Below are 19,626 nucleotides of genomic sequence, written 5' to 3' on the forward strand. Positions count from 1 at the left end.
AAAGATGATCTAATTTGGAAGGGTCCCCGCTCCGGCCTTTATTGTAAAGAAAGGGGTGGGTACATGACTAGGTCCTGCCCTAAGGGTGGGACCAGGAAGGGGGGTAGTTACACCCCTCTCCCCTGCCGGACTTTCCCCAGGCCAGGGCTGGCGCCCCTGGAACTGGTTCTGGCCGGCAGATGCGTAGTGAGCACCGGGGTGCCACTCCGCAGTCACCTTCTCGCAAAAGCCCTACCTACCCAGAATACACAAACCCTGTCTGGGACGGTGCGAACACCGCCCTCGACAGGAAACCCTTTGTCCAAGCTCTCCTCGCTGGAAGGACTCCCAGCAGCAGGAGGTCAGACTCGTGTCTGTGGTGGCAGCATCCATTTTGTGGAGCTGAGGCTTTAGTTAACTTTAACCGGGGTTCACAGTTACGTACATGTCGTGTCCCTCTAGAAGGGCGGAATGCTAACCTCGCCGCCAGAATTGGTGAGGGGGCCGCATCCCGATTCGTATGACACCTTACTCGACATGTCTTGATAACGCGACACCGAAGTTACCGATGTGGTACGCGTTATCATGGAACAGCCATTGGGTCTTGATTCCGCAAGCTGCAACCGGGCTCGGCTCGGGCCTGAACCTAGCTCACACGAGCCCACGCACTCTGCCTTCAGGATTGTTTAGGCCTGCCATAGGAGTGACTGATAGGGACTCGGGTGTCCATTGTATGGTTAGATATAGAGCTACTATACCTAAAGCGAAGGGTGATTACACGACTTCGCCCCAGCTGTCGTGCAGCCAGTTGTGTCAAATTTAGGAGGCCAGCCAGGGGTGGCATAATACATGCTGCATCCCCTGGCGGCCCTGGGTACACCTATGCCCTGCGTTACGGGGTCTGATAAGGTGGCCCAGTACCAATTGGTAAATGCACCTAGGGTACATATCGTAATTTAGAAAGAGAACAGCCAGGCTGTGGGTCTGATTGGCAGGCCCACAGCCAGAGAAAGTCGTAAACCAGTGAAGCAAAAGCAAAAAATCTGGGTGATCATAGGATTGCAGACCCTACTCTCCTACATAGATGATTTGTTTTTAATCTGGAATGGAACACTACAGGATTTCAAGGACTATTTTCTCAAACTTTGCCAAAATGAAGTGGGTTTGGAATTTACATGCTCAACAAGCAAAAGAGAAATAGATTTCTTGGATTTGAAAATCTTTATTGAAAATGAAAAGATCCATTCTACCCTATTTCTCAAGAAAACATCCACTAACAGTATACTACATGGTACCAGCTTCCACCCACAACCACTAATTGCAAGTATACCCTATGGCGAATTCATTCGCATGAAGCAAAATTGCTCAAATGAAACAGATTCGAAAGAAAAAAATAAAAGAAACAGTAACCAGATTAAAGACAAGAGGGTATAACGAAAGATGTCTTGAGAAAAGCAAAAAACAAGTTGCAAATAAATCAAGATTGGAGATTCTGAATCCAAAAGCAAAGACTCAGAAAGAAACACAAAGTTCACTACGATTTATAACCACATACAATAAAGAGAGTGGAATAATTGCCACAAAAATCTGAAAATACTGGCACCTTATATCTGGGGACCCAGATATTGGAAATTTGCTAGGAGAAGGCCCAATGATCAGCTACAGGAAAACAGAATCATTACGGGACCAATTGGTCAAAAGCCATTTTGAAACCAAAAAAACGGAAGAAAAAACGAATTGGCTAATTAATCAACAAAAAGGCTTCAGAAAATGTAACGTATGCAAAGCTTGTAAAATTGGACAAAACAAAAATAGTTTGGAAGAACCAAACGGCAAAATTACAACAATAGAAGAGAAAATAAACTGCACATCCACACATGTGGTATACATCATCGAATGCAAAGTGCAATACATTGGAAGCACGACATGCATGTTGAAAAAGAGAATACTGGAGCATATAAGAGCTGTAAGAGCATTGGTTTGATGGCTCTTATATGCTGGAGTATCCTCTTGTGGCCCTGGAGAATAGTACTTCCAACATATCGTAGGCCACAAGGACACTCCAGCACATAAATTACATATTCGGGCTTGCATGTCAAATTCCTGTAAATGGGTTTCTCCTGGTCACTGAAAGGTGTTCCATAGGAGGATTTGTTAATCCCATATTGCAGGGGTGTGGCATTTTTGAAAAAATGTACTTGTCCAAAGTGCTACATAAATCTTCTTGTCCTGTAATGAAATCACTTGTCTCCTTTACTACCTACATCATTTAGATGAGGCAGCGCACTTGCTTTATTAATCATTAACAGCCTCCTAAGTAAACTTGCCCTCTGCTTCTGCCCATCAGTTGTAAGCAACCACACAAATTCCCTTATAGAAACCTATAAACTTCCACTTTCCTTTCGCCACATATGCTAAACTGGTCCCATTGCCTCTTAATTACAGTCCGTACCCTTCCACAGGCTCATCATAGGCTCATCATAGGCTCATCACCCATTGCTTCTGATCTTTCACACTATAAGCTTTATCTCCTTATCCATTTCCTCAATACAGACTGAATAGGGTTTTCCCTTCACTCTCTCATTGCAGGCCACATGTTCCATGCCCCTTCCTCCACTACACACAATAAAGGTTTCATGCTTTGTCCCTTTGCTTCCAGCACACGGCATGTTCTATGTCCCTTTCTCCACCGGTTCCGTACCTCTTCAACTCCAATATCTTATCTCAACATCTAATCAGCCTATTGTAGTTTTGTTAACTGCTTTAAAACCCTTGTGTCCACTCTTTCCGAACAAGCTTCCTGCATTTCTTAGGACTGTTTACGAGTTGGTTTTGGTCAACAGAAAGGCTGCCAGCAGTCGATACCTCTTCACCAAACCACTCCTCCCTATACATCATGAGCCCTGCACTCTGCCCTATAGCAACCACAGTCCCACAGGCATGCTGTAAATAACAAGTGTCGATTGAGACACAAACCCAGATAGGCTTAATGTGACAAGTGCAGAGGTGACAAAATGTATAATGATACAATATATATGTATGTCCAGTAACATTGGCATCAACAAACTATTATGTAGAAGTCTGCATTCTTCATTGAAACAGAGCAAGTAATTTCCTGCTGATGCAGAACGTTAGCCATCAGCAGGAACAAGCCAAGCATATGGCTGGAGGCATACTTCCCCGACAAAACAACTAGGTGAAAGGAAGGTGGAAAAGCAGTATTACTGTCTTCTGGGTGAAAGAAAGCAGCAATTGCAAAAAGCAGAACATGGAATGGGGAATCAAGAATAAGTAAATACTGAACCACACTGGGCATGCAGTTGATGAGTGGCTATTTCAGCAACCGCTGCATCAGTGAGGGCATGGCCATGAGACCAATATCTGACCATTAAGCATACTTGAAAGTGTTGAGCTAGATAAGGGGAGAAAGGAAGCAGTAGCTAGGCACTGATGAAAGTGAGGACCAGCAAACCAGATGAAAGAGTGTATGAGGGCAGACAGGATAGGGACTTAAGAGGAGATCCTGTGGCTACATTGAGGGTTGACTTGAGGGATACAATGTTGGCAATAGGTCTAGGACACAGAGATAGGGGTGACTCAGTGAATGGGAAAATGCAGGGTTGATAGCAGGGGTAGAAATAAACGGCGAATTAAAAGAGAAAGTTATACAGGTCAAGTACAGGGTGTGAAAATGCAGGAAGTCAGAGAATCCTGGGGCAATGGAAGAGCAGGAGACTAAATCATGCCACAGTGGGAGAGACTAGCACCATTGCTAGGTAAAATCTGCAAACCAGCAAGATGGCTCAGTAGGTTGGGGCTCACCTGACAACTAGTGTGATATGCAGGCGGCAGTTCAAATCCTGACAAGGATCCACATTCCATTGTTCAAGTTCAGTTAAGGGAGTATCATGAAAACTGAGCCTTAATAACATCTGTTAATTATAGCTCTTAAAACAGGCAGATTTGTGGTACGAATGGCTATATTAAAAACATTGAGAGGTTTGGATTGAGGGAAAGGCCACCGAAAATGAATGGGGATCTCAATGTAAAGGGATGTGAAGTGTTGGGAAAGAAAAACTGGAAAGCAATACCGAAGAACATGGACAAAACCAGACTCCCTTCAGAAAGAAAGACATGAAATGAAGAAATCTGTCAGATATTATTAGAACAGAGAGAGCAGGTGACTAGCCTAGGGCACAAAGGGAGAGGCCGAAGTCCTTGCCTGTTCCTCACAAAGGCAGCATGCACAGTTAAAAAGAAGAATATGTGAACCGGCTAGGTGAGTCAGTGTATTTGGGCTCTGCACTGACAACTGGTGTGATCAGCGTGCCATGATTTGAAGTATGACAGATTGCCTGCCATACTCAGAGATCAATAAGCGGAGTGCCATTAAAAACTGGAGTGTACAAAGCGCTGTGGTGAAAGCGAGTCATTAGTAATTGTAAAGACCTCAAAGAATGCAAGGATGATGCAGTACAAGGGGGGAGTAGTGTTGTGGCTCGTGAGCATGTAGCAAAAAAAGTCACTGATAGCTGACTTACTAGCCCGGAGTACAGAGACAGATGATTGTTGCAATGAGTTCAGAGTGGAAATATGTGGGATCTGAGTTAGAGGTGGGGAACTACAGTGATGAAATAGTGTGCAGGAATGCAAGGATTTTAAAAAGTTTACCCTGAGCACACTGATATCAGATAACTATATACATATAGTTCTATCCAATAAAGTATTCCTCAGTTGGCACAGTCAATCATGTTACTCATTATTTTGTGTCCATATGAATTCAGTTCACAAAATCCATGTACTCCAAATCATATTGATTGTTCCGTGTTCATATCCACAGAAAAAGCAGCCAACACGTGTTTCGTCGTGCTATTATTCTGCACTAAGACTTCTTCAGGGCTGCAACCCAAAATAACAGTATGTAAACAAACCAATAATATATCACATTCCTCTAAATATCATTACCATAAGGTTTCAAATTTAGGTACAGTAAGAATAGTTCCAACACACCCACCACCAGTGCTCTTCATCGAAGAAAAGAAGAGAGAAAAACCAAATTCCAACAAAGATTTCCCCCACAGTGAGTGCCAAATGTTAGTAGTTCATATCCCTACACATCACTAAAAATAACATCAAACTCCAACTTATATAATCACCTGGCATATAATCCTGTTCCACCTTCAACTGGTAGTTTATCCACAATGTTCCGCAAGAACCTAGAATCATATATGTCACAATCATTCAATATATAGTATATCCAGTACTGTTCAATGGTTCAGTTAAACATCATTAGTCCTATCAAACTATATATCAATATATCTCATAATTGAAACTTACTATCAAGGTCCCTTATATCTCTCCCATTATAGGTTCTTAGACAACTTAAAAATCAATATAGTACCAAAAGTTGAGTAATACCGTTAAGAAGTTTCTAACGCCGTTTTCTGATAGTCCCAATCACTCAATCCATAAAATTCAGTCAGTATTATTCCTGTAATCGAAATGACATCCAATGTTCAATTCCACGTATCAAACTAACTTAACCGACTTTCTATTGTTATAGTTATTCCTCATATTATCTCAAAACGACTCACCCCATTAATTTCGGTATCAATTCCACTTATTCCATATCCTTTACTGAAATCCAGAGTAAATAAGCCACTCACAAGTACATGATCTTTGGCTACAAGGCAAAAACAAAATAAAAAGTTGAAGGACACATCCGTTATAAACAGGTTACCTGCACCCCCATACTCCTGATAATATGTACTTCCAATACCACCGAACGCCACGAAATCGGTCTCATAAACTCACCTCATATCTTAAGAACACCTCGTACTTCAAGAACTGTATCCCGTTCGACATTTAAGCCGGCGTTCTACCCGAGCGCCATCTTAGTATTCCTTTATATCTGATACATGTGTAGGCGCCATCTTGTAGTGTCTAAAAACCTTGTTTCCGCATATTGGTTTCTAAAATATCTCAAATTAATAGTCGTAGTTCAAAATCACTTGCTCCTAACCATATCGTGAATAAATATCCTGTAACCCTCAAATAAAAAACATGTACGATCTTTCAATAACATGTTATAACACTCCTAATTACGCGTCACCATGGATTTAAAGTTCACCATAACTTAAGTCATTCGCCACAATTCTAAATATATGATATCGGATCCTACTTCTGATACAGTGTGTCAAATCCTAAGAGAACGCGCAACCTATCTTACGATTTCATTCATAACAACCCATAGGAAACATGTCCTACTTCCATTGCGATTGCCTGCAACTAATCAGACATATCATCTATCGACCACCCTGTTTAGTCCCATATTCCCAGGGCGGCATCATGTATAGAGATCGATTTGTGTATAAACACCAATTCACTCAATCACAGGAAAAATTACTATCATTTGATATTCGGAAACCATGAGGTGGGTCATACCGTCACAACACCCTCATAGTAAGTCTCTACTTCAAGTCACTACGAGACTACAAAGTACATTAGTCATTTCAAGTGTATAAAGATTAATATTAATAAGATTACAGAGATAAACAAAATGTTAGTAATAGATCGGAGGGACAAGCGAGTAAAGAGATACAGTTATCCTTAGTAAACCATTTCTCCAACATTACATATGTATGAATATGTTGCCATATATATGGGCAATACATCCTGATAAATCAACTCCAAAATACGATACGATCAGACACTGTTGGATTTTGACGAATATAACTACTTACTGGTGACTTTCCCTAGGTCGCCATGCATGTACACTTTACCTAAAGTAAACAAAAATAGAGAGAAAACACCGGGCAGACCTATTATCTTGAGAATAGGAGGACCTACTGAGAAATTGGATGTATGACGTTACAACGCATGCTTTTACAACGCATGCCTTTACAACGCGGTTTTTACAACGCATGCCTTTACAACGCATAGTGCTTTGGGGCGCTGGATAGTGAATAGTTTAATTTACTATTCCAACCCCAGTCCCCGTGGATAGTAGGGAAGGTGTTGGATAGTACATTAAACCTATTCCCTATCCTAGAGTGCCCCCCAGCGCAATGCGTTGTAATGGTTTGCGTTGTAATAGTTGCGTCGTAATGGTAGTGCGTTGTAAAAGTTTCGTTGTAAAGGTTGTTTGCCGAGAAATTATCACAGTATATTGACACTTTTTTGAGACCATAGGTACACAATCTTCCCTCGTTTATACAAGATACTGAGTGATATGGTGTGGGAGCCGGGGATGTTTTTGGTGACCCTTGATGTGGTTTCACTATATACCAATATTCACCATCATTTGGGTAAACAGGCAGTTGAAACTTTTTTGAACAAAAGACCAGCAGGGTACTTCGACCATACAATGATGATCTTACAGATGACAGATATGGTACTTAAAAATTATGTCTTTTTGTTTAATAATAAGTGGTACCGACAACGGCTTGGTACGGCGATGGGATCCATATTCGCTCCGTCTTCTGCTAACCTCTTTATGGGGTGGTTCGAGGCGGAGTGGATCTGGGGATATAGAGGACGCAGGTGGATATAACACATTTATTATTGGGGATGTTTTATTGACGACTGCCTTTTGATCTGGACCGGGTCTGAGAATGAACTATTGGCTTTCTTAATGTATTTGAATGACAATGACTTAAACTTACGCTTTACAACACACTATGATCAGGAACATATTATTTTTCTTGATGTTGAGTTATTTGTTGCTAATAACAGTTTATGCAGTAAGTTGTATAGGAAAACAACGAGTTGTAATGCAGTGTTACATGCTAAGAGCGGTCACCTCATGAGCCAAATAAATGTGATACCATATGGTGAAATGGTTAAGGCCAGGAGAAACTGTACTAATGAGGAAGATTTCAGGTGGAATCTGGAAGGTATGTCATGGAGATTTGTGGCGAGGGGTTTATGAACGAAATGTGATTAACAAGGCAGTGAGAAGAGCCAGAGATCTTACACGGGTACAGACATTAAAGCCAAGTGAAACTAGTACTAGAAACAAGGTGGGAGACAAGGTTCGACTGATTACGCACTATAGCACAGAGAGCCATAAACTTTACTCAATTCTTAATAAACATTGGCATTTACTAAAGGTTGACAAAGACTTATTGGCCTTTGTGAGTGAGAGACCAAGTTAGACATTTAGGAGAGGCATGACATTGCCGAATGTTGTAAGTCCTAGCTACCCGGGGAGACGGGAGCAGGTTACATGGCTGGAAAATAGATTCAAAGGTTTCTATAGATGTGGACGTTGTAGCTCCTGCAGATGGGCTAAAAATAAAGTGACAACTTTCAATTACAATGATACTGGAACATATACTATTAACATGTTTATTAACTGTGATATCAGTTATGTCATTTATGTAATTACTTGTACATGCGGGAAGATATATGTGGGTAGCACAATTAGGAGACTAAGGGATAGAATGATTGAGCACTTTAGAGCATGGAAGAATGGTGATACACGCTATCCTATTGCTGCGCATGCAGTACAGAATCATGACAATGCAGACAGAAATACATTTAGCTTCCATGGTATCGACCATGTTAGCCAGGATCCAAGGGGTGGTAACAGACAACTGAAATTGAGACGAAGAGAGGTTCTCTGGCTGATGAAACGAAAAGCGGCTGAACAGGGAATATTCATATTGACAATGAGTTTCAGTATTTTTTAGGGCAGGAATAATCGGTGGTTGAAGCAATGTGTTTCACGTTGTAATGTGCTGTTCTCTTTATTTTATCCTGCAGCCATGCATTGATGTTTGCCTATATGTAATTGAAAGTATTTCGGATCTAAATATTGACAATGTATCTCTGGTGGATATATCATATATCTATTGAACTCAATGTAAATGGATGTTATGTGATGAGTTCTATGTTATATTAGTTGAATGATTATGGTAGTTAATCATTGAGTAGGATAGAAATCACCATGCCACAAACAGTGATTTTACCTTCATTATTGTTTTTATATTTATTTTTATTTTACTTTACCTAGAAAATCTTTTTGAATATTCTGCCTGTATTGTATTTACAATAACCTATTTTGTAGTGGATTTATCAGGATGTATTGCCCATATATATGGCAACATATTCATACAAATGTAATGTTGGAGAAATGGTTTACTTAGGATAACTGTGTATCTCTCTACTCGCTTTTCCCTCCGATCTATTACTAACATTTTGTTTATCTCTTTAATCTGATTAATATTAATCTTTATACACTTGAAATAACTAATGTACTTTGTAGTCTTGTAGTGACTTGAATTAGAGACTTATTATGAGGGTATTGTGACGGTATGATCCACCTCATGGTTTTCCAATATCAAATGATGGTAATTTTTCCTGTGATTGAGTGAATTGGTGTTTATACACAATGCGATCTCTATACATGATGCCGCCCTGGGAACGTGGGACTAAACAGGGTGGTCGATAGATGATATGTCTGATTAGTTGCCGGCAATCGCAATGGAAGTAGGACATGTTTCCTAGGGGTTGTTATGAATAAGATCGTGAGATAGGTTGAGCGTTCTTTTAGGATCAGAAGTAGGATCTGTTATAATATATTTAGAATTGTGGCGAATGACTTAAATTATGGTGAACTTTAAATCCATGGTGACACGTAATTAGGAGTGTTATAACATGTCATTGAAAGATCGTACATTTTTTCTATTTGAAGGTTATAGGATATTTATTCACGACTTGGTTAGGAGCAAGTCATTTTGAACTACGACTATTCGAGATATTTTAGAAACCAATACGCGGAAACTAGGTTTTTAGACACCACAAGATGGCGCCTACACATGTATCAGATATAAAGGAATACTAAAATGGCGCTCGGGTAGAACGCCGGCTTAAATGTCGAGAACAGGATACAGTTCTCGAAGTACGAGGTGTTCTTAAGATATGAGGTGAGTTTATGAGACCGATTTCGTGGTGTTCAGTGGCATTGGAAGTACATATTATCAGGAGTATGGGGGAGTAGTTAACCTGTTTATAACGGACGTGTCCTTCAACTTTTATTTTGTTTTTGCCTTGTAGCCAAGGATCACGTACTTGTGAGTGGCTTATTTACTCTGGATTTCAGTAAAGGATATGGAATAAGTGGAATTGATACCGAAATTAATGGGGTGAGTCAAATTGAGATAATATGAGGATTAACTATAACAACAGAAATTCGGTTAAGTTAGTTTGATACGTGGAATTGAACAATGGATATCATTTCGATTACAGGAATAATACTGACTGAATTTTAAAGATTGAGTGATTGGGACTATCAGAAAACGGCGTTGGATACTTCTTAACGGTATTACACAACTTTTGGTACTATATTGATTTTGAAGTTGTCTAAGAACCTATAATGGGAGAGATATAAGGGACCTTGATAGTAAGTTTCAATTATGAGATATATTGATATATAGTTTGATAGGACTAATGATGTTTAACTGAACCATTGAAGGGGTACTGGATATACTATATATTGAATGATTGTGACATATATGATTCTAGGTTCTTGCGGAACATTGTGGATAAACTAACAGTTGAAGGTGGAACAGGATTATATGCCAGGTGATTATATAAGTTTGAGTTTGATGTTATTTTTAGTGATGTGTAGGGATATGAACTACTAACATTTGGCACTTACTGTGGGAGAAATCTTTGTTGGAATTTGGTTTTTCTCTCTTCTTTTCTTCGATGAAGAGCACTGGTGGTGGGTGTGTTGGAACTATTCTTACTGTACCTAAATTTGAAACCTTATGGTAATGATATTTAGAGGAATGTGATATATTATTGGTTTGTTTACATACTGTTATTTTGGGTTGCAGCCCTGAAGAAGTCTTAGTGCAGAATAATAGCACGACGAAACACGTGTTGGCTGCTTTTTCTGTGGATATGAACACGGAACAATAAGTATCATTTGGAGTACATGGATTTTGTGAACTGAATTCATATGGACACAACATAATGAGTAACATGATTGACTGTGCCAACTGAGGAATACTTTATTGGATAGAACTATATGTATATAGTTATCTGATATCAGTGTGCTCAGGGTAAAATTTTTAAATACTACTTCATCACTGTAGCTCCCCACCTCTAACTCAGATCCCACATATTTCCACTCTGAACTCATTGCAAAAATCATCTGTCTCTGTACTCCTGGCTAGTAAGTCAGCTATCAGTGTCTTTTTTGCTACATGCTCACGAGCCACAACACTACTCCCCCCTTGTACTGCATCATCCTTGCATTCTTTGAGGTCTTTACAATTACTAATGACTCGCTTTCACCACAGCGCTTTGTACACTCCTGTTGCTTTTTCTGTGGATATGAACTTGGAACAATAAATATCTTTTGGAGTACATGGATTTTGTGAACTGAATTCATATGGACACAAAATAAGGAGTAACATGATTGACTGTGCCAACTGAGGAATACTTTGTTGGCTAGAACTGATATCAGTGTGCTCAGGGTAAACTTTTTAAAGTGTGCTATCTACTTTTGTAGATTTAGGTAGAGTTGATTGGTAACCAACTCTTTTCCCTTGGATCACCACTGGAGATTTTCGAATTATACTTTCCCCGATACGGCTGAGCGCCCTGTATGTAACTGGTTACCACTCAGTAAGGATTGTTTATTCAGAATTAGGGGCAGCCGCAGGGGTGACTATGAATAGGGATAAAGAAGCCCAGGAACTGTTCAGTAATTTAGTAGCAGGTGGCTCAATTGGTGCAGCTGTGGGTACTACTAAAAGTGTGAGAAAGGAAGGTCTGAGAGCCAAGTTTGTTAAGCTTGAATCACTGAAAAGAACTGAACTTAATAAGTGGTGGGATGCAGCAACGCTTAGACAATATCTCACCTTAAATAAGATACCTTGTGGGCTTATATCACAGATAATGCCCACATACAAGGATTTGGAACCTGACCTTTTGCATTCATGGGAGAAGGAACTGAGCAATAGTTCACGAAATCTGATGAATATCTTAATAGAAAATGCCGAGAGGAAGATTGCCAAACTTTTAATTGAAATTCAGAAAGTGGAGGAAGAGATTAAAACACTGAATCTTCCAAATGCAACGGTTAAAAATTATACTATCTTAGATGAGATTCTGAATGATTTACAGGCGGATATCAAGAAAAGAAAGGCTAGGAAACTTACGCGCAATGAAAATGATTATAGATCGGGACGCATTTTCACGTTTGCTTAGCGCTTTGACTATTTAGTAAAAAAGGATCAAGGTTCGAAGCGTAGAGAGGATGCCCCTTCTACTAGTGATGTTGATGCATCATCGAGTAATTAGTCTGGGAGTGAGGGTGAAGAATTAGGAGATACACAGGTTACCACTAATATTGAGAATCATTTTTTACAGAAGTGAGGAGACTGAGAATAGGGAATCGGGATACGAGTGCAAGGAATCAAGAAATAGGTCCAAAAAGACAAAGAGAGGGACAAGAGGAAGGGGAACAGCAAAAAAACAGACAAGGGATGAGGACCCGATCATGGAAAAATTGACTGATGTACACTTTTTATCAAATAGTGAGATTGAGATTGTTGGAACCGGGGCTGCCGGCCCACTTAAGGTAGCATGACACTAGCTGAAAGGCTAAATCCAGAAGGCATTTGTATCGTGCTTGCATTACACACATTACAACACCCCAATGCAAACCCACCAAAAATGTCACCACACCGTCTGTTACATAGAAAATGGAAAAGCTTTATCTTAGATTTTGTAAAAGAATGAGTGAAGATTCCAATATACCATAAACTAAGTCTTGGACATTCCTTTCAAAGTTTAAATACATTAACTGCTTAGTACACCATATTTCTTTCAGTTGTTTGAGCACCAGAATTTTAGATACAAACAAATCGCCTTACAGCCGATAATTTTACTTCCTTTTGTCCAATTATTACTGGTGGTCGTCTCTCTGGTTAGGTAAGTACCTTATCTACTACACTTACAAATCTGAGCACTTATCCGGATCAAACTTGTAAATACGTAACATTATATTTCAGGAGATAATTTTTATCATCAATTTGAATTAGGCTGGTGCAGGCGTCTAAACTGCTTCACCCCAACCTCTGAAACAGGGGCCAACTCCTTACCCCTCTGGTACAAATGGAATTGCTTTAGGGAGGCTTACTTGAAGAGAGTAGTTTGTAGGCTATGGCTCTCTTCCTTAAGAAAAATGAGCCAGTCACAATGTACTGAGTAGGGTGGCCTACTTGGGCTAGATTGTGGCTCCTGCAATCCCCAGTCGCTTGTCTCTCTTTCTTACTATAGCCCTCCCTCCTTGGTGCTACCCCCAGGTACCAGTGTGCCAGTGTACTCTTTTCCGGAGGCAAGCTGAGGAGGCTGCACTTCCCCGCCTCCCCGCTCAGATCCTCCGTTGCGTTACCTGGGGCGGGGCGGGACCTCAGCCTAATGGGGCTTCGTCGATTCTGCAGGCCCCTGCATGAACTGGACTTCAGCCGCCCGCTCTCCAACACCGGAGCGGCCGTCAGCAGGTGAACCTGTTCGGGTGTCTGCACTGGCTTCCGCCCCGATGGAGGCTTCGACTTCCGTGGGCTCGGCGTCGCTCTAGGCAAAAGGTTGGTTGCCTGGCGACCCCGCTCGGCGTCGTCCTGAGTAGACTTGCGCTGTTCCTTTCCTCAAACGCTTGCCGGCAAGAACTTTCCGTCCTCAGCAGCTCCTGCGCCAGCGGCACAACAATGCTGCCAGCCATAACCTCACAGCCTTCTGAGCGTAAAGAGAACAGTGAGATGCAGGGGAAGGGGAAAGAGGCCAGAGCGCTGACAGATAAAGGGTAAGCCCCAGTGCAGGCAGGACTTATACCCCTCCTGCTTGGCCGGACGTGAACAAGGTTAACAGTCCAGGCCCCACTTCTCCTCAAGGGTCAGGGCGGAGGTCCTCTGCCTCACGATGTCCTGAAGCTCTCTGCGATTCCCACAAAGGTCTTAAAAATTAAGGGCAGAGTCCCACTCACTAACAGTCAGCCGAATTAAGAGTTCTTGAGGAATGGCCACCTGAGTCACAATGCTTGAAGTGTATCCCTCTTAGGCAGGGTCAGATCAAAAGCAGGGTGGGCAGCACCTAAAACCAACATGCAGCCCCTAGGAGCAGTCAGGAGAGCTTAAGGCACCATCCCCCCTGTCACAGTTGTCCACACTCCAGCCAACCCAGTAGTGACGAAATGGCCGCCCATTGTCCACCCTTATATAGCTTGTGCCCTGGTCACTAGAGTGAACCGGAAGGTTCTGGAACCCCCTATTGTAATCCTATGAGCCAGACTCTGAGGTAATTCCTGACAGGCGTCCATTTTAGGAGCCCTCTCCCTATCCACCATTTTAGGAAGGCGCACCTGTACCTAAGCACTGGTTATCAGTGGTGGGGCACCCAGAGACCTAAGTCCACACAAAAAGGGTTGGTGGGAAAAAAAATATTGGGAGGCAGAAAATGAAAAAAATAAGGGGAGACCATCCAAAGAGCTGACAGGTCTAACAGAGATCATAAATCTGTCGTCAATAGAACGTCTCATGATATGATTTTGTTACTGAAGAAAGGACTAGGTTTTTGTCCGACTACAAAAGCAGACTGGTACATGACAAAAATAGAATTTTATAAGTTTGTCAGACTTTTGAAATTGAAGAAGTTTTTTGTTAATGCACCGAAAAGTGTTAATCATTTGGAATCCATAAAGGATGTGAGTAACCTAACTATTCAAGAGACTAATGATACACGTTTGCTATTGTCATTGACTGAAAATGAGGAAGATCCTGTTACCGTTTCAAAATTACTTGGGGAACTTGAAGTTAATCGCTATTTAAGTGAAAGTAGTGGTCTCAAAATGAAATCAAAGTGGACACCACAGCTGGCTACGAGCAATACCATTAATGCCTTTTATAGATCTGTTAATTATGATCTGGACACAATTATAGATAAATCTAATGCAGGTAGACACAGGATAGGAAAGAATAACTTGAAGGTGGGAGAAAAGTTGGCATTGAGACAATTGAGTACCAATAAGGAGTTGACTATTCGAATGGCGTACAAAGGGGGGGGGGACATTGTTCTAATGAATACCAAGGATTATAATGATGAGGTCTTGTCACAACTCAAAAATTAGGTGTATTATGAGCAACTAACTAGTAACCCTCTTGGGGATTTAACAGATAGAATTAATAAGCAACTGAAAATTTGGTACAATCAGACACTGTTGGATTTTGACAAATATAACTACTTACTGGTGAATTCCCCTAGGTCGCCATGCATGTACACTTTACCTAAAGTACACAAAAATAGAGAGAAACCACCGGGCAGACCGATTATCTCAGGGATAGGAGGACCGACTGAGAAATTATCACAGTATATTGACACTTTTTTTAGACCATATGTACACAATCTTCACTCGTTTATACAAGATGTATTGAACATCATGAGTGATATAGTGTGGGAGCCGGGGATGTTTTTGGTAACCCTTGATGTGGTATCACTATATACCAATATTCACCATCATTTGGGTATACAGGCAGTGGAAACTTTTTTGACCAAAAGACTAGCAGAGTACTTCGACCATACAATGATGATCTTACAGATAACAGAGATGGCACTTAAAAACAATGTCTTTTTGTTTATTAATAAGTGGTACCGACAACGCCTTGGTACGGCGATGGGATCCAGATTCTCTCAGTCTTTTGCTAACCTCTTTATGGGGTGGTTCGAGGCGGAGTGGATCTGGGGCCATAGAGGACACAGGTAGATAGAACACATTTATTATTGGGGACGTTTTATTGATGACTGCCTTTTGATCTGGACCGGGTCGGAGAATGAACTATTGGCTTTCTTAATGTATTTGAATGACAATGACGTAAACTTTCGCTTTACAACACACTATGATCAGGAACGGATTATTTTTTTGATGTTGAGGTATTTGTTGCTAATAACAGTTTATGCAGTAAGTTATATAGGAAAACAACAAGTTATAATGCAGTGTTACATGCTAAGAGCTGTCACCTCATGAGCCAAATAAATGCGATACCATATGGTGAAATGGTTAAGGCCAGGAGAAACTGTACTAATGAGGAAGATTTCAGGTGGAATCTGGAACATATGTCACGGACATTTGAGGCAAGAAGTTATGAACGAAATGTGATTAACAAGGCAGTGAGAAGAGCCAGAGATCTTAAATGGGTACAGACATTGAATCCAAGTGAAACTAGTACTAGAAACAAGGTGGGAGACAAGGTTCGACTGATTACGCACTGTAGCACAGAGAGCCATAAACTTTAAACATTGGCATTTACTAAAGGCTGACAAAGAGTTATTGGCCTTTGTGAGTGAGAGACCAAGTTAGACATTTAGGAGAGGCATGACATTGGCGAATGTTGTAAGTCTTAGCTACCCGGGGAGACGGGAGCAGGTTACATGGCTGGAAAATAGATTCAAAGGTTTCTATAGATGTGGACGTTGTAGCTCCTGCAGATGGGCTAAAAATAAAGTGACAACTTTCAATTACAATGATACTGGAACATATACTATTAACATGTTTATTAACTGTGATACCAGTTATGTCATTTATGTAATTACTTGTACATGCGGGAAGATATATGTGGGTAGCACAATTAGGAGACTAAGGGATAGAATGATTGAGCACTTTAGGGCATGGAAGAATGGTGATACACGCTATCCTATTGCTGCGCATGCAGTACAGAATCATGACAATGCAGACGGACATACATTTAGCTTCCATGGTATCGACCATTTCAGCCAGGATCCAAGGGGTGGTAACAGACAACTGAAATTGAGACGAAGGGAGGTTCTCTGGCTGATGAAACTAAAAGCGGCTGATGTCATTTGAGATGTCATCAGTCATCAGTGATGTCATGAGTGATGTCACTGACCATATCATGAGTGATGTAATATGTGACGTCATCAGCAGTGCATTGTGGGCGCGCGAGTTATAGTTAGCTGAACTAACTATAACGGGGGAATTTCAAAGGTTTTGTATGAGTAAAATGACCAGCTAACTATAACTGTTGTGAAACCTATGGTTTTTTCAGTGAATTTCAAAGGTTTTTAAAATGCTAATTCCTAACTATAACGTGTGTGAAACCTATGGTTTTTTCAGTGAATTTGCAAGGTTTTTTAAATGCTAATTCCTAACTACAACGTGGCTGAAACCTATGGGTATTTCAGTGAATTTCAATGGTTTTGTAAATGATAATTTTTAAATGTATTAATTGTTATATTTTTTATACAGATTTAATACATTATTTTAAATTACTTATTTTTAGATATTAAATTTTTTTAATTACATTACATATTTTTAATCTAAATAGAATAAAACATGTTTTTACACCTCTCTGCAACGCAGCCCCCTGGCGCGTTTACAGAGGGGGAACTAATTCCTCTTGCATACTGGGGGTCCCTGGGGGCCAACTAGCCCACCTGGAATCTCCAGTATGCGCCAGGAGGCTGCATTGCAGAGAGGTGTAATGATTCCACACCCTTTTTACACTTCTCTGCAACGCAGCCCCCGGGCGCGTTTGCAGAGGGGGAAATAATTCCCCTTGCATACTGTGGGCCAACTATCCCACCTGGAAACTCCAGTATGCACCAGGGGGCTGCATTGCAGAGAGGTGTAATGAGGCTATGCCCTTTTTTACACCTCTCTGCAACGCAGCCCCCTGACGCATTTGCAGAGGGGGAACTAATTCCCCTTGCATACTGGGGGTCCCTGGGGGCCAACTAGCCCACCGGGAGCCTCCAGTATGCGCCAGGGGGCTGCGTTGCTTTGCCCTGGGGGGCGGGGGCCCCGGGGCAGTGTGGGGGGGGGGGATTGGGCCCCCCCACACTTTCTTATCACTATGCCCCCACAATTTGGTACCCCCAGGGGGTAATTTGGGAAAAAACAGACCAGGTTTTAAAAAGAAATGTGGGGCCTTGTGGGACCACCTGGGCAGGCCTAGGGGGTCAGGGTGTTTCTACCCTGCCCCCTTTTTTTGTTCTACACGTTTGTTTTTCTGCTTTCTAGTGCCTCGGTCTACCGAGCACAAGATGGCTGCCAACAATTCCTGGTTTGAAGTGTTGACAAACAGTGGCAGCCAATCAGCATGCAGCTTTCTCGGGAAGGTACGTGAACAGTGCACGTACGGTACGCGCATCCCGCGATTATTTGGGAAAAAGTTTTTTTGGGCCCTTGGGGGTCCTTGTGGGGGCCCTTGGGGGTCATTGTGGGACCCCCTGAGCAGGCCTAGGGGGTCAGGGAGCGTCTACCCTGCCCCCTTTTTGAGTTCTACACGTTTGTTTTTCTGCTTTCTTGTGCCGCAGTCTACCGAGGCACAAGATGGCTGCCAACAATTTCTGGTTTGGAGTGTTGACAAACAGTGGCAGCCAATCAGCATGCAGCTCGTGCACGGGAAGGTACCCGTACCATGCGCGTACCATACGTGTACGGTACGCGTACAGTATGCGCCTATAGATATTTATATATGTTTTCTTTCGATTTTCTCAGGAACTACTGGAGGGATTTACACCATTTAAGCAAAAGCGTGATCTGCGAATCAGACTCTACCATTTTGCCAAATTTCTTGTAATTCCGTTCAGTTGTTCGGGCTGTAGCCGTGTCTAATCGTCCTATGGAAAATAACATGGGGAAAACACCTTTTGGGACCTCCCTTTTTTCTCAGCCCCCACTTGACGAATCCCCGCAAAGCTTTCAGGGAAGGAGCGGAGCGGGCCATCTTCTTTGAGAAATGCGCGAAGATTAATCAACCGGCGCCAAAGTTATTCCCAATAGAATGTTGCGGATTTCCTATGGAAACTAGGTCCTAACTATAACTACCTACTGGAGACCGCCAGTAGGAGATATATATATATATATATATATGTATATATAATTCACCGAAGAAACCAAAGGTTACAGGAATGTTATAGTTAGGCTCAGATTTCACTCATACAAAACCAGAGAAATTCAGCAGTTATAGTTACCTGAGCTAACTATAACTTACGCCCATGCAATGCACTGCTTATGACCTCATGTATTATATCACTCACAACATGATGACATCTCAAATTACATCACTGATGACATCATCTGCAGAACTACTCACACCCCCATACAAACTCTTGTACACTCATTCACACACCTACACAACTACTCACATTTCCATTCACAGATCCATACCAGTACTCAAACAGCACTCACTCCTCCATAGAGCCACACGTACACCCACTCACATAGCCATACATTTACCCTAACAGCTACTCATACACAGACATTCGCCTATACAGCCACTCACTCACCCACTCCCACACCAATAAAGCCTCTCAACACAGCCCCTCCCTCGCACACACATATAACTACTAACATACCCTCACACATCCATACAGGCACTCCCATATCTGCTTACTCATATATAGTCATTCACACAGAAGTACACTCTCCAATACAGCCATTCACACACCAACTCACTTAACTAAACACTCACTGAAACAGCCACGTACACACCACCCAGTCAGTCACTCATACAATCATACAGTCATTCAGACAGCCACTCATACACCATACAGTAACACATACAGCCACTCGCTCACCCAGTCATTTACTCACCCACTCACTAACCCACACAG

The 19,626-nt window shown here is 41.6% G+C and overlaps 1 protein-coding gene across 2 annotated transcripts in view; it reads right to left on the reverse strand.

The window, feature by feature from the left end:
• Positions 1-1,181: 1,181 nt before the first annotated feature.
• The window catches only part of LOC147659483 (uncharacterized), a 254,835-nt gene continuing 236,390 nt past the window's right edge, over positions 1,182-19,626 (reverse strand). The window contains exons 11-12 of one of the 2 annotated variants that reach the window (XR_015307229.1): positions 15,360-16,481; positions 12,691-14,021 (exon numbers count right to left, since the gene is read on the reverse strand). Coding sequence is in view for 1 of the 2 variants with exons in the window: in XM_086951720.1 (XP_086807846.1) it covers positions 4,862-4,878 (17 nt within the window). In the remaining variant the exon portion in view is untranslated. Of the gene's footprint in view, positions 4,879-12,690; positions 14,022-15,359; positions 16,482-19,626 lie in introns of those variants that run through there. The other variant, XM_086951720.1, reaches the window with a different exon arrangement.

This window comes from Lissotriton vulgaris, unplaced genomic scaffold, assembly GCF_964263255.1.
Source record: "Lissotriton vulgaris unplaced genomic scaffold, aLisVul1.2 SCAFFOLD_2085, whole genome shotgun sequence".
NCBI classification, from domain to species: domain Eukaryota; kingdom Metazoa; phylum Chordata; class Amphibia; order Caudata; family Salamandridae; genus Lissotriton; species Lissotriton vulgaris.